General features: G+C 40.3%; 1 protein-coding gene across 1 annotated transcript; it reads right to left on the minus strand.

The window, feature by feature from the left end:
• Positions 1-718: 718 nt before the first annotated feature.
• LOC115797123 (NACHT, LRR and PYD domains-containing protein 7-like) lies at positions 719-11,188 on the minus strand. The gene is given in 19 exon segments (XM_030753603.1): positions 719-1,703; positions 2,455-2,501; positions 3,442-3,612; positions 3,913-4,076; positions 4,078-4,087; positions 4,199-4,610; positions 4,613-4,720; positions 4,723-4,761; positions 4,764-4,931; positions 4,934-5,008; positions 5,011-5,790; positions 5,793-5,953; positions 5,955-5,982; positions 6,070-6,298; positions 7,584-7,662; positions 9,398-9,500; positions 10,181-10,311; positions 10,789-10,830; positions 11,069-11,188. Coding segments are annotated over 18 exon segments (3,261 nt in total). The 5' UTR covers positions 10,797-10,830; positions 11,069-11,188; the 3' UTR covers positions 719-1,155.
• Positions 11,189-15,688: the final 4,500 nt, after the last annotated feature.

The raw sequence follows: 15,688 nt of genomic DNA on the forward strand, positions 1-15,688 counted from the left end.
TAAATTAATGCAGTTGTTCTGCGTAAAAATATATTTCAGTCTTTAACCTATTAAGCTGCGTAATGTTTCATAAATTAGATTTTTTTTCATTTTCCATCTTTAAAGTGGACCTATTCTGTTAGCACAGGAGCCCCACCCACCTGCTGTTCAAACCTTCTGTTTACGAGGGGCAGCCAATCAGAAGAAAGTTGGAGTTAAAACTGTTTCATTTGGAGCATCAACTGACAGCAGAGGCTAGTTTTCTGTTTTCATAAGTATGTGAGGGTCTGTTTTATTCAGAGAAATTCAAAGCTCACTGTTACATGTGTAAACATATAGACCCCCCCCCCCCCACACCAGTGATTTATTGTCAAGAATTTTACATTTTGTTTAAATAAAGGTTAAAAAACTACAAAGACATTAACTACAAATACCTACAATAATAATTAGCAGGCTGGTACTTGTAAAGGTACTGTGGTAGAGTCCAAGAACAAAAATATGAAACTGAAAATGAGCACAATAGGTCTCCTTTATTATTTTCATTAAACCACATTAAACTAATAAACACAATAAAATATAACATTTGAATGCTTTTTAATTTGTAAGCTGAGCTTTTTATCAGTCAAAAACACACAGTATAAAATCCTTCATAAAATATCTGTGCATAGTTATTTTCAGTGCTTATATATTAATTTCCAAAGAAATATCTTCTATCACTCCAACACATGATGTACAGTATGAGTTTGTCTGAACAACATACAGAATATAAACTGCAAACATTAAACATTCAGGGAAGCTTTGAACAGTTAACTTTGATTTTTGGTGCTGATGATTTGTTTTTCCACTGACTGTTCTGTCACTTTGTTCTCAGAGATTAAACAGTGAAAATTCAAGATCTAAAGTATCACTAAAGTGTTCTTTAACTTGTTGGAGCAGTGTGTTACCTGTAGTGAGAGTAGGGAGCAGGTGGAAGAGAGTCTGGATAATTGTCCAACATTGCATCACACTCATCTGAACACCACAGTGTTCATTCTGGATATCACAAATGCAGTTAATGATTAATGAAAACCTAATGCATGATGTGAAGTGATGGTAAATCAATGACATTCAGCTCATTCTTTGGCTCAAAATGCTGAATTTTTAACCATTGTGAGAATGTTTCTCTTCACAGTAAGTTCACTTCTCTGAGTCACCACAGAGACAGATGCTGGAGTTAGCAACCCTTAATTGAAACCCAGCATATAGAGGTTCAGTGAATGTGCTGTGGAAGGTGTGGAGGTGGATCAGTGTGTCAGAGAGGACACTGTAGAAGGAGATGGTGCCTGCAGGATAGTCCACATACACTGCTACTTTGTGAGACACAGAGGAGGAGGGGACAGAGATCACTACTGATCTGTAATTGTGATTTCCATAGTAACCACCAAGATCAGTGCAGAAGAGACTCCAGGAATGATCAGTTCTTCCAAACCTGCTGTCATAGCCGTCTCCTTTACGTCTGATTCCTCCATAAGTTACTGTAATATGAACCTCTTCTCTCCACTCAACCTCCCAGTAACAGCGACCAGTCAGACTGTTAGTACACAGCAGCTGACGCCAGTAATCAAATCTTTCAGGATGATCAGGATACGACTGCTCCTCATTCACGTACATCACCTTCTTGTTGTTGTCAGACAGTTTGAGGTTTCTGTGTGCTGTGTTTGGATCCAGAGTCAGATCACAGAAATCTAAAGAGACAAAAGACATTAATGCTTTTAACTCTAGCAGCCTGATAGCTTAATATTAGTCAATGTATAAGTATGTATGTAAGTGGCCCACACAGTCTGTGACCTGTAAACACTGTAGGATGCAGGCAGTGTAATGATCATTAATAACTATATTTATGATCACCTGCAGGTGTCACTGTTTCTTCATCAAGGTCTGATCATGCTGTCATTCATGAGTGCCCTGTGCTACTTCATAAATGTATTAAACACTTTTTTATTATCAGTGTTTGGGTGGACTGTAACATAACACACACACACACACACACACACACACACACACACACACATGAAAAATAAAGACCAAAACTAACTAAGATTTGAAAGCAAGCTAATTTTATCCAGGTACCTGTTATGTAGACTATCAAACTAACAAGTAAGATAATGTTACGCAACATCTGCTAAGAGAAAGCCAGCTTTATCTAATGAAACATTCAGGACAAACAAGCATTCGACTATCAGTGTAAAATCAGTTTATCATCATAATCAGTCAATATCAGCAGCAGAGATGTAGTAATGCTGGAACATAATGATACAGTGATTTTTTAAGGTTGTATTGCTAACAAAAATGGCTTTTTAGTTATGGAAATAAATTCCTAGAACAATTTTTTTCAATTCATGGAAAAGGTCTTATGACAGGAATAAAATATACAAGACTTCTTATAGAACAAAACACAGCAGGATGTAAATATAGCTACTAAAAAAGTACACTTACATTTCTTTAGACCTGGTCTCAACCATTGGACTCCTTGAGGCTCCAACCTGAAATGAGCACATTCTCATTCAGCATGAAAACATGGACATTTATATTCTTTGAGTCATCTTCCTCTACAGAAACAAGCTTGTTTTTTGCTCTACTTATGAGTACATGAAATAAAAAATAGGCTACTTGCTTTCCTCTTATTGAACAGTATGACTTTGATTGACAGTCACTGTGGGAATCAGAAAGTCCTGTGACAAAGTTTAAAGTAGTTTTGTATTCATTGGTATTAGGCTGTAAGCTAGTGACAGTAATTCTGGGATGGTAAGCTGAACCAAAGCACTGGCAAAGTATAACACTGAAACAGGCAGGGAGGGGTCAATGAAACAGAAGGGTTACTGATAAAAGTCAACTCTCACATGGACAATGATACTGAAACCTGACAGGGCGTGATTTGGAGGAACAGCCTTCACAGTGACAATTACTCAAGTTCACTTGGCACCAGGACATCCTCAGTCAGTGATCATTTTAGTGGTGAAAACATCTTAAACAAAAAGTAAGGAAATTTGTGTTTGGCTGATTATTTCTTTGTTGTAAAAATGCGTCTTGGCAATAAATCCTATACTGTTGGAAAGCCTGTTTATTTGCCCTTCAATGGTTTCACATTGGTAAGAAAAATGCATTTGTGGGTTGAACAGCTGAGTTGAGTATGTGGGTTGTGCCCATGAAAAACTTATCAAATCTTCTCTGCCAGTGCCAACATTGTGCACTGAGGGTGCTTTTAGTGAGTGTGGGCCTGTTCTTTGGAGCAAACTGTTCACTTCTCAGACCACAAACCTATGCAGTCACTACTGTGCTCTATAAATACCTGGATTAAAGTTGTTATTCTGTGAAACACCTGTTTGACTCTGCCTATATTTTGCTATAGATATACAGTGTATTTACATATATCATTAAATTATTATTGAAATCTGAGGTCAGATTTACCTCCAGTTTTCCTACCTGAGAGTTTCCAGTTTCCAGTGTGGATCCTCCAGTTGAGCAGACAGGAACTTCACTGGGTCTCCTGGGTGGTTGTAGCTCAGGTCCAGCTCTTTCAAATGGGAGGGGTTGGACCTCAGAGCTGAAGCCAGAGACTCACAGCCTTTTTCTGTGATCAGACAACCTGACAGCCTGCAGACACAGAAAACACCAAACATGCCACTTGATTAAGTGCAGTCAAAGTTATAAATTCTAACTTCAGCTTAAAGAAAACTTAAACTTTTTTATTTTGTATTTGATGGCTTTTAAGTTTCAATAAAGTTATTTTGTTTTGCTTTGGTTTCTCTAACATTACTCTACTGTACTTCTGCATAGTGTGTAACAGAAGAGCACAATCACCTCCTCATGAAATGTGTGAAAGCTTTTTTTCGCTATATAATAATCACAATTAAAGAAAATATCAAACTCCTCCTAAACAAACATTAAGCTGACCTGAGGGTTTCCAGTTTACAGTGAGGACTCCCAAGTCCAGCACAGAGCAGCTTCATTCCTGAGTCCTGCAGGTTGTTGTTACTCATGTCCAGCTCTCTCAGTGTAGAAGACTGGGAACTGAGGACTGAGGACAAAGCTTCACAGCTTCTCTCTGTGAGGTTTAAAACCACTCAACCTGGAAATATAATAATAATAATCATCATCATTTACATATGTGATTTTTTTCAAACTCTTGAAAGAAGTGCATTAAAGCAATATCTTACTAGGATCAAACTTAAACACTTACAGAGCTTTCTTGGAGGCTTTGATCACTGGCAGCAGCTTCAGTAGAGCCTCCTCTGAACCTGAATATTTCTTCAGGTGAAACACATCCAGATTTTCTTCTGATGACAGTAAGATGAAGACCAGAGCTGACCACTGAGCAGGAGACAGATTAACTGTGGACAAGTTTCCTGAGCTAAGGTGGTGTTGGATCTCCTTCACTACAGAGTCATCATTCAGTTCATTCAGACAGTGGAACAGATTGATGCTTTTCTCTGGAGAGTGATTCTTACTGATCTGCACTTTAATATACTTGATTGCTTCCCGATTCATCTCTGAGCTGCTTCCTGTCAGTGTCAGCAGGCCTTTTAAGAGACTTTGATTGGTCTGCAGTGAAAGACCCAGGAGGAACCGGAGGAACAAGTCCAGGTGTCCATTGGACTCTCTAAGGCCTTGTCCACAGCACTCTGGTAGAAGTGTCTCACTGAAGGCTCCTCAGTCGGCACCGATGCTGTTTGTTCTTCTTCCAGCAGGTTGACACCAGAGTGGTGAATGTCAGATGGACATGAAGAGCAGCCAGAAACTCTGAACACTCAGATGGATGAAGCAGAACACCTTCTCCTGGTAGAGCCCTCTCTCTTCTTTAAAGATCTGTGTGAACACTCCTGAGTACACTGAGGCCTCTCTGATATTGATGCCACACTCTGTCAGCTCTGATTCATAGAAGATCAGGTTGCCCTTCTGCAGCTGCTCAAAGCCAGTTTTCCCAGAACCTCAATCATCTTCTTGCTCTCTGGACTCCAGTGTGGATCTGACTCAGCTGCTCCATCATATTTATTTTCTTCAGTTTGATCTGAACTACCAGGAAGTGGATGTACATCTCAGTCAGGGTCTGAGGCAGTTTTTCTTCCTCTCTGGGTTTTGATACATTTTCCAGAACTGTAGCAGTGATCCAGCAGAAGACTGGGATGTGGCACATGATGTGGAGGCTCCGTGAACTCTTAATGTGGGAGATTATGTTGGTGGCCTGCTCCTCATCTCTGAATCTCTTTCTAAAGTACTCATCCTTCTGTGGGTTATTGAACCCTCTGACCTCTGTAACCATGTCTACACACTCAGCAGGGATCTGATTGGCTGCTGCAGGTCGTGTGGTTATCCAGATGTGAGCAGAAGGAAGCAGATTCCCCCTGATGAGGTTTGTCAGCAGCACATCTACTGATGAGGACTCTGTGACATCAGTCAGGATCTCAGTGTTGTGGAAGTCCAGAGGAAGTCGACACTCATCCAGACCATCAAAGATGAACACAACCTTGAGGCTGTCAAAGCTGTAGAGTCCTCCATGTTTAGTTTCAGTAAAGAAATGATGAACAAGTCCCACCAAACTGAACTTTTTATCCTTCAGCAGATTCAGCTCTCTGAAAGTGAATGGAAACATGAACTGGATGTCCTGGTTGGTTTTATCTTCAGCCCAGTCCAGAGTGAACTTCTGTGTTAGGAATGTTTTCCCGATGCCAGCGACTCCCTTTGTCAGCACTGTTCTGATTGGTTTATCTCTCCCCACTGTGGGTTTAAAGATGTCTTCACATCTGATTGATGTTTCTGGTCTGTCTCGTTTTCTGGAAATTCTTCTATCTGTCTGACCTCATGTTCATCATTGACTCCTTCAGCTCCTCCCTCTGTGATGTAGAGCTCTGTGTAGATCTGATTCAGAGTGACTGAGTTTCCTGGTTTGGTGATCCCCTCAAACACACACTGGAACTTCTTCTTCAGGTTAGATTTAACTCATATTCACAACTGGATCTGGATTTTCTGCAGGAAAATATGAGCATCATAATTTCAATAGAAAATTTAGAGTTCAATTCCCTAAAAGAAAGCATTTATTAAAATAAATCTTACTGCTTTGCAGACGGTCGGCCAACCCATCAAAGTTCATTTTCCTCAGGAAGTTAACTGTGAGTTTCAGAAATGCCTCTTTGCTGCTTTTCCTCTGCTTCTCTTCATCACTGTCCAACTCCTCCTCATCATCCCTCTGACACTCTGAGGATTCTGGGTAATCTGGATTCAGAAAACTCTTCATCTTCTGCAGCTCATTCTTCATAAAATTGTATATATTCTCCTCCAGCCTCTGGAAAAGAATAAATGACAATCAGATGTACATTGCACATAGATTTTCATAGACATTTTTTCTCCTTCCCTTTTAAAGAAACAGTGTTAAAAGATGCAAAATTTAAAAAAACAAATAAAAATGTAGCCATAATTTTCCTAAACAATTTGAATTGTGAATGTGGTAACTATCAATGTAAAAACATATGCTGCTAACATTATTTTTATATTCTGAAATAAACTAAATTGTGATAAGATATAACAAACAAATACATGTAAATACAAACACAAAAGGCCTCAGATTGACTCTAGAATACTTTGGCATACAGAGGAGGTCACTGTGGCTGCAAAACAAGCCCAAATCATCACCTCTCCACCACCGTGCTGACAGCTGGTTTGAGGTGTTTGTGCTGATATTCTGTTTGTTTTTGTCAATGTGGCTCTCTGCATTATAGACAAACATCTCCAGTTTGGTCTTATCTGTCAAAGAACACTGATCCAGAGGTCTGGTGGTTTGTTCAGGTGCAATTTTGTAAACACAGAGAACCCTTCCAAACATCCTGTTCAGTGTTTTTGTTTGTTTGTTTGTTTGTTTTATTGTATAGTGATGGATTTCAAAGTGTTTGAAAATCACCTTATAAATCTTTCCAGATTGATGGACAGACGGGACATCCTATCACAGCTCATAGGGTGAAAAGTGGGGCTCACCCTGAGCCATGAGCAGTTTATCAAAATGGTTAAAGTCATATATCATAGCAGCTAAGGGTGGGGTAAACTGAGACTGACGAAAAGTACACACATTGGTGTATTTAGGCTGGTGATCTTTAAGTAAAATAAATGGACATAACATTAGAAACAATTGAAATAAAAATAACTGAATATGTTTTTATGAGATTAGAAAATGGTGACTGTTATTTTCAAATAAGTTACTAATTTTACTTCAAGAAATCGATTCCTTCAGTAGTGTATGTTATAAACTGATTGGAAAAAACAAATAATATTAATTATGCTGTTATTTAAAGAGCAACCACCAAATTATGTTTGTCTGTATTTTATTATATTTACAGATTTTTATTGATGGGGAAAATTAGATTAGATTAGATAAAATGTTATTATGTGTTATTATACAGTGGAAATTTACTAGAGAAGACGTAATTAGACATAATGACTATTGAATTACATTTGTAATTTTGTGGTTATTTTACAGCAACTGTTGGACAACATTTGCTGTTGGATGTTTAGATTTTCTGACACTCTGAAAGTGAAACATGAAGATGATAAAGAGGTTTATCTGTACAGGTACAAACCATAAATATTTGGTCCAGATCAGTTTGTTGCTGCTGCTGATGCTGGAGACTCAAAACATCTGAGCTCTGCTGATCGACTCTGTGAAGACAGCAGGAAGAAACTGTAAACATTTTATACACAAACACAAGCTCAGGTTTCTTCTTCTGTGGTGATCATCCTGATTACACAAACACTGCTGTACTGTTGTTTTTAAAGGGAGCTTACTGCACTCATTTATAGGGTCATTTTTGGTTTTACTTTTGGACTCTACTGTATCTGTGGGTCCACAGTGTGGTGGTTAACACAGTTGAGCCCAGAAGGAGCGACAAACGTCTTTGAGGTTGTGTCAGAAAAGAGCATCCTGTATTAAAAGAAAGTAGTGGGAAGTAACAAAGTGTTTGTACTTCATTACCTCCCCTGAGGTAAACCTCTTCAGTACTTTTGTATCTAATTAGTAAAATTATGGATATTAACACCAACATCTATCAATCACTGAGTGCCCATATTCATGTCCTGTTTTCAATGTAATATAATGAACTCATCTTTAGGCAGGAAGTTGTGAAGGAAGGATGAAGTGAGAGGAAGATGAGTAAAAGGTGAAGATGAAAGGAGCAGTGAAAGTAGACAAGTTTAAATATCTGGGATCAACCATCAAAGCAAGGACAGTGGACGAGAGAGGTGAAGGAGAGAGTGCAGATAGGATGGAGTGGGTGGAGTGTGAGGGGATTTGTGACAGAAGGATGGCAGCAAGGATGAAAGAGGAGTTTACAAGATGGTAGTAACACCTGCTGTGATCTATGGTTGGAGACGTGGCTCTGACAAAAACACAGGAGGTGGAGTCCTGTGTTGAAGAGTTGAGATGTTCAGATTTTCATTGTGAGTGACCAGAATGGAGAAGATTCAAATGAGTGCATCAGAGGGAAGTTTGAACACAAAGTTAGAGGCAAAGCTGAGATGGTTTGGACATGTGCAGAGGAGGGATAGTGGATATATTGGACAAAGGATGTCAAATATGGAGCTGCCAGGGAAGAAGAAAAGAGGAAAACCACAGAAGAGATTCATGGATTCTGTGAACATGCAGTGACAGGAGGATGGTAGGGACAGGGTGTGATGGAGGAAGATGATCTGCTGTGGTGAGCCATAAGGGAGCAGCAAAAGAAGATTTAAATTTTCCTATGTAGAGAACCACTGGTGAAAAATTATCTCTTCATTATGAAGGCTGGAATAAATATTTCATGAGTTTATCTCTGCACAATCTGCTTTTCAGACAGTGTTGGTGTTTTTAACTGAATGTAGAAACATGAAGAGTTCAGATGTGAAACCCTCTAAATCTGGCCGACACTTTTCTTTTAAAGAGTTTTTTTTATCTGCATCCTTTTTCATTTACTGTCAATGGATAGTGATGTTTGGAGGCTTTTGATAACTCAGACTAGTCAGAGACGGTATTTAATGGGTTTTGGTGATTGATTGAGGTAAAGTACCGTGGCAGTATTATTCAGGGGCCTGATGGAAAGCTCTGGTGGGCCAGACATGGCCTGAGGGCCAGCCGTTGATGTTTCCTGCCCTGAAGCATTTGTGTCAGACTGAAATGTTCATGTAATATGAAGTGGACTGAAAGTTAGCTCTGCTTTTAGTTTTTGTTGTCTTTTGACCTGGGCTCTTTTTTTATTTTAAATAAATGGCATAAATGTTTGACTGCTGCACTGGGTATGGTTTACATCTGAAGAAGCTTTGGGATGAGAGAAGAAACGTCTTCAGGAAAAGCTCCAGAGATTACTGAGGACAGTTGTGCTGTTCAGCTGTGAGGTCATTTTAAAATGTCTTACTTCTCAACACAGAACATTTTGATCCTTTAAAGTGGATAAGAGGACTCTTTGACCGATCACTGCTCAAAGACACACAGCTGGGTGCAGGTTCAGGTTCAGAGGGTCTGGTCCCTCACTGATCCTGGTAGACAAAGAGACCATAACAGAGAGAAATGAACTTCTTAGTCTTCAGCTGTGAGTACTGACAAACTCAGAGCTGTCACAACAATAACAACACTGCAAGCCTCTGAAGGCTTGAAGCTCTTCTGCTCTCTTTAGTCTTTTTTCATTTCCATTAACACAGATAAAAAATAATAATCATAAAGTGACCACAGCAGCTGCTTACTACTGTCAGCCTTTGAGATGGGTTGGCTGCACTGTGTAACAACATTTTTTTCTTAAGCATTTTTTCTTTGTTGCTTATGGCTCAAATTTATAAACAGGAAAATATTTTTTTTTTTCAAACTTTGATTTGTGATTGAATACAAATTTCATTATAAATCATGCAGGAACTGCACTGTGGGAAGAATTAATATTGGATGATAAATGTATGTAGGTGGAGCAGAGCCTCACAGTCTCAGTAGAAGCAGAGAATGAATATCCACATCTATCATCACTCACTGCTCATATTCATATCATGTTTGGATTTAATACAATGACTTCATCTATAAGATGAAAATATTTCTATTTCCAGTTTTACTTTAAGCCACCATTTTAATAAATGACAGCACTCTGGTCAGTTTTCCTCATGAAGCTCTTAAAGCTGAGCAGTGGGAGGTCAGCTGTAATGACAGCTGTAAGATACCTTTAACATTCAGTTAACTCTTACTTCTCAGCAGCAGACACATTTCTTCTTTTAAGGTCAGCGGCTTCTTCCTGTGGATAGTTTTGCTTCCTTGTAGACACAGAGCTGAGTCCAGGTTCAGCTTCAGGAGAGTCTGCTCTGGGAAGGGAGGAAAAGCACAAGTTAGAGAAACATGTGTACAATTTTATTTTTACTCTTCAGGTGAAACATATGCTGGACAGACTGAACATCTACAGCAAATAGAAAACAGTGAACCTATAAAGTTTGAAGCTCTTCATACTGAATGATTTCTAGTGTTAAGCTGCCACATTCTGTGCTGTAAATGTTTGATTTCTGATGTCTCAGAAATTTTCCTCCTTTTCTTTGACTTTATTAAATTCACAATCTCAGTCAGATTTTCTTTATTTTCTTCCACTTTGATGAGATGGTCTCTGATCATGTTGGCTGAATGTCTTAAAGCTGTCATCTTCATCTCCATGAGTCACACTAACATGCTGTCTGACAGAGAGCTGCAGTTTGGTGTAAATCAGTGATGAACAGAGAGAACAGAGGTGTTGTAGAGTTATTGAGTGTCTTTGTGTGAGCAGAGTTAATGTGAGCTTTTGAGTGTGATACCTTTCCATGTTGGTCCAAACCTGCAGTCACCTGATGAGAAACCTGAGAATCAAACACAGATTATAATTTGGTTTTCTTTCTGTTTATTGGGATCTTTGATTGCTGTGAAGGCAGTGACCTGTTTAATATTCTAGTGTTTTATTTTCCTTAAAGCGTTCATTATTTGTCAGCTTGTGTCTGATCAACAACAAACCAGCAAACAATCAGTTTGTTTGTGATGAAGTGAAACATGAGAGACTATTTTATCATCAGTGTGAAATCACATCAAAGCTTCACTTACTCGACTTCCTCCTGATCGCCGTCACTCTGCAGCTCTGTGCTGTCTGCAGCAGGTGGCGCTGTTTCTGCCCTTTTTCTATTTAGGTCCCTTCATCAGTTTGAGCTTGAAGAGTGTGAGTCTGTATTTAGGTGAAAATAACACAAAGGCACTTTTCAGTGTTTAAACTAAAACATGATGAACATGAAGTCTCTGCTCGTTCTGAACTGCCCACAACATGTTTCAGTGAAGTTTGTCTCTGTGAAAAGAAGCTGGACGTTTCCTTCAAATCAAATGAAACTTGTTGCTCTAAAACTGAGTGGACATGCAACTTTCAGGATGTTGAAAACACAGAGCAGAATTCACAGCTTGTAACTTCTGTGTTGCTGTTTTTAGGTTAATAACCAGTGTTGCCAGATTTCGCGACAGAAACAAGCAACCAGCTCTATGAAAACAAGCCCAAAAGAAGCCCAACTGGCAAACCCACAACATTGTGTAAAACTGAGGCCGAGTTTAAACAGTATATAGCTCTATAGCAGTATAGCTCACTTCTTTGTTTGGTCTCATTGTGTTTTGGAGCAGTAAAACCCATTGGTCTTAGCCTCATAGAAGAGAAGGGCGCACAGTTTGTGTGTGTTTCTCTGTATTAGCATGTTGAACTAAACCAGCATGGTGAGCACATATTTCACATATTTGCAAAATCTGGGGAATGCCTTTGGTACGTCTCCCATTAGGACCGCAGCTACTTTCAGAGGTGTATGCGGACACTTTTTTTGGGGGGGGGGGCAGGAGGAGGGGAGGTGGAGGAGTACACTGGTGCCTAATCAGCGCCATTTCTCTGTTATTGATCATTTCATACGCACAGCTGTTAAATACAGAAAATGCCGACTAGAGAAATAACTTCGTCACATCGTTTTGGCGCCCCCCCCCTCTTGTGAGGCACCCCTATGCACTGCATATAGTGCATACTCATTTTTAGCGCCACTGTCATCTGAGCTCGGATCCATTCTGTAAGTGTGCTCTCTTTCTCACACTCTATTATATTTTTTTCCATATTTTCCCCGCTTACTGGAGCTCATTCTTGTGCTGCCTCCTCATTCTGGGCTATTATGATTGTTTGTTTGGGTGTGCGCCCGGTCAACTTGTGCAGGAGCGATAAACAGGAAACGGGGGCTTGGAAGAGACAAACTACCTACCACTCGTCTTTTGCTTTATTATAGGGCGCCGAGAGATAATCAAGGAGTTTCACTCGGAAAGAATAAAAGCCCAAATAAGCAACTCCACGTTCAAAAACAAGCCCAAAAAACCGCAACCCACGACTCACGAGATTTGCAAGCGACTTTAGAAAAAAACAAGCCCAAAGTCGCTTATAAAAAGTGGACTTGGCAACACTGTTAATAACACAGAAACTGGTTCAGCTCAGGTTGATCCCCATCAGGTCTGTTTCTGATCTATAAATTCATTAATATCCACCATTTCTTCTGATCATAGCTGTGTGCTTCATAGAGTCATAAATTTAGACTCATACATAAACAAACTGCATACCTGTGCTGTTTGTTAAAGAGGTTTTAGGTGTGAAGTTAATTCTTGTTATTCTCTGTACACATCATGACTCAGATAACACATCATAATTTCTTTGATCTCATCATCATTGTCGAGTTATTTTCAAAGTTCCTAGATTCAGTGTCAGCCGTAACTCGAACCGGCTTGGATTCCACAGAGGACGCTGGCCAACTCACTCTATACTTTCTTTATTTGTTCCATGTGCATTTCAAATTTTAAAGCAAAGTAATGAGGCAGGTTGAAAACCTATAGAAGAGAAACACAAATTCACATTAAAGTACCTCTTGATAAACAAACCAATGTCATCATTTTTTAACACATACTTGTAATTAATATTTAAACATTTTTACCGAAGAATGTTCATGATTTTATCCTTACTGTTTAAAGATTTCAAACTTAAATCCATTTATTCAAACGTATAAACTAATGGGTTTCACGTCAAAGCAAGCATGTGTGTCAGTTACGTAACTGGCCCAAACAGCTTTCAGCACAGTCAAATCAAGTGGAGCAATTATTCATTCGACGGAAATTGTATAACTGAAACTAAACATGCCACACTTTAAATCATATTCACCATAATTGAGCAGTGAAAATCAAACAAATCCACACCTACCAGTGGCGTCTCTGGGTCTCCTAAAACACTGACACACAGCTCTCCTCTCTGCTGCTACAGTCTGCCATGATGACTAGACAAAGAAACCTGCACACCTGATTCAGGAGGGTTAAATCACTTCCTCATCTGCCTAGGCCTGAGGCCTGCAAGCTCATACCAGCCATTCATTCAATTTCAAACCATAAATATAACATAAATATAATATGGATAAGTAGCAGAATTTTTTTCCTTTTTAAATACAACTCAACACCTCCCACTTGAGCTCATGGTTACTTTACCCAAGGAGGTCACAGAAGTCTTTTAAGTTCCTTGCTGCTCTTCAACAGGAAGTATTATCACTAGACGTCTGACGTCCCTGTGGAGGATCGTAGCAGGGATGAATGTGAGATTCCTCTCCTGTGAATCTGATGGCTTTCTTGGCTTGATGAGTGGGACAGGATAGCTGGGATAGGTCTTCACATTCACATCTCTCACTATTCCATTCTTGTCAGTGTTGACACTGACTACTTTGCCCAGCTTGTATTGACTTCTCAAAGCATTTTGGTCAGCCAGCCACACTATATCCCCCACAGCTACATTCCGCTCTTTTGTGTGCCATTTAGTCCTTATGAAGAGGTTAGGACCCACTAACTGGCACCATTTCCTCCAGAACTTGTTCACTTCCCTTTGGATGGTTTGAAGTCTCTTATAAGGATAGCCTTCAAATGCAAAGTCACCTAGATCTCCTCTTGGGCTGGTTCGTCCTAACAAAAGAGAGTTGGGACTAACATATTCTATACAGTCCTCCCGGCTTTGCACTCTAGCATCTTTGGGCCTTTCATTCACCAGATTTGCTGCCATGAAGAGAAATGTCTGGAATTCATTCCATGTAAAGACACCATCCCCACCAAGATTGTTCAGGGCTCGCTTTACCAGTTTGACTGCTGCTTCTGCTGCTCCATTTCTATGGGGAGAGTCTGCTGGGTGAAATTTCCAGGACCACTCTGTTTTATTTTTGGAAGCCTTTTCTTCTAGCTCAGTCTTATTCAGCTTACTGAGGAATCTGTGAAGCTCCTCCAGTGCAGGTTTAGCCCCCACAAAATTTGTGCCGGTGTCAGACCATATTTTCTGGGATGTCCTCTAAGGGAGGTGAACCTCTGGTAGGCCAGGAGAAACCCTTCAGGTGACTGGTCACTGACCACATCAGTATGTATGGCTCGTGAGGCCATGCAGCAGAACACAATACCCCAGACCTTCAGTGTGACTCTCTTTTTCACTTCATCTTTTACCTTCTAAGGTCCAAACAGGTCCACAGTTGCAAACTCAAAAGGGTTGGCTGGGCATGCTCTTTCAGGAGGAAGGTCACTCATCACTTGCTGACAGAGCTTGGCTCTTGCTTTTCTGCAAACCACACAGCTGTCCACTACTTTTCTTGCGAGTCTTCGACCATTTATTACCCAAGCACTTTTCCTCATCCTTAGGAGTGTTCCTGCAACACTTTCATGGTTAGCATTGTGGGCCTCACGTGCTATCAGTGTGGACAACCAGGCATCATAAGGTATAAGTGGAACAGCAGTTCTATCTTCATTGAACATCTGGATTCGGCCTCCACAGACTAACAGTCCAGAAATCACATCACGGTATACCACCAGCCTGTTTAATATTGTCTCTGGAAAAGTGACACCTCCTTGGGCAGAAAGGAAGAGCATCCTGAGGGCGCCTTCACGTTCGTTTACTGACAGCACAGTTTTGATGTTTTTGATTTGACCTCTCCCACCTTTCCTTAAAGTCAGCCACTTCCTGGCAGCTTTCCACACCCAGGCTGTGACATTAATGAGTCTGGACAGGCTACTGAATTTTTCCACCTGTATGAGGTCCTTGCACCAGCCAGTAGGTGCATCCTCTTCTTGAGTTGCTTTCTCTACTTGCGAGGCCCGATGATGCTGGTCATTGTCCCATTGCTTCACTTGAGCTCTAGTTACCACTGACGAGAAAGCTTTTCTTTGCAATTTGTTTACCTTCTCTTTGGCATACGCTGCCACTTCACCAGCTGACTTTCTGGGCCACTTTTCCACCGGCCACCTCAGGAATTCTGGTCCGTTCTGCCATGTGGAATCCTCCTTTAACTCCTCAGGAGAGCCGCCTCTTGTGATGATATCAGCAATGTTTAATTCCCCAGGAATCCACCACCAGTCATTCACTGATCCGGTCTTTTGGATTTCACCAACCCGGTTAGCAAAGAAGGTCTGGTATCCATAGCTCTCCCTTTGGATTGCTCCTAGCACTGTTTGGCTGTCTACTAGATGAATCCACTGCTCAACCTCCAATCTTCCGTGTTTCTCAAAACTTTTCTGAGTCTGGTGGCAAAGACTGCACCACAGATTTCAGCCTTAACAGTGTCTCCTTTCTGATCCAGTGGAGTCAGCTTGGCTTTAGATTCAACTAATCGGATTTCCACACCTTGCCTGGTGGACCATCTCAGGTACATC

The sequence above is a fragment of the Archocentrus centrarchus genome, chromosome 18 (assembly GCF_007364275.1).
Source record: "Archocentrus centrarchus isolate MPI-CPG fArcCen1 chromosome 18, fArcCen1, whole genome shotgun sequence".
Classification (NCBI taxonomy): Eukaryota; Metazoa; Chordata; class Actinopteri; order Cichliformes; family Cichlidae; genus Archocentrus; species Archocentrus centrarchus.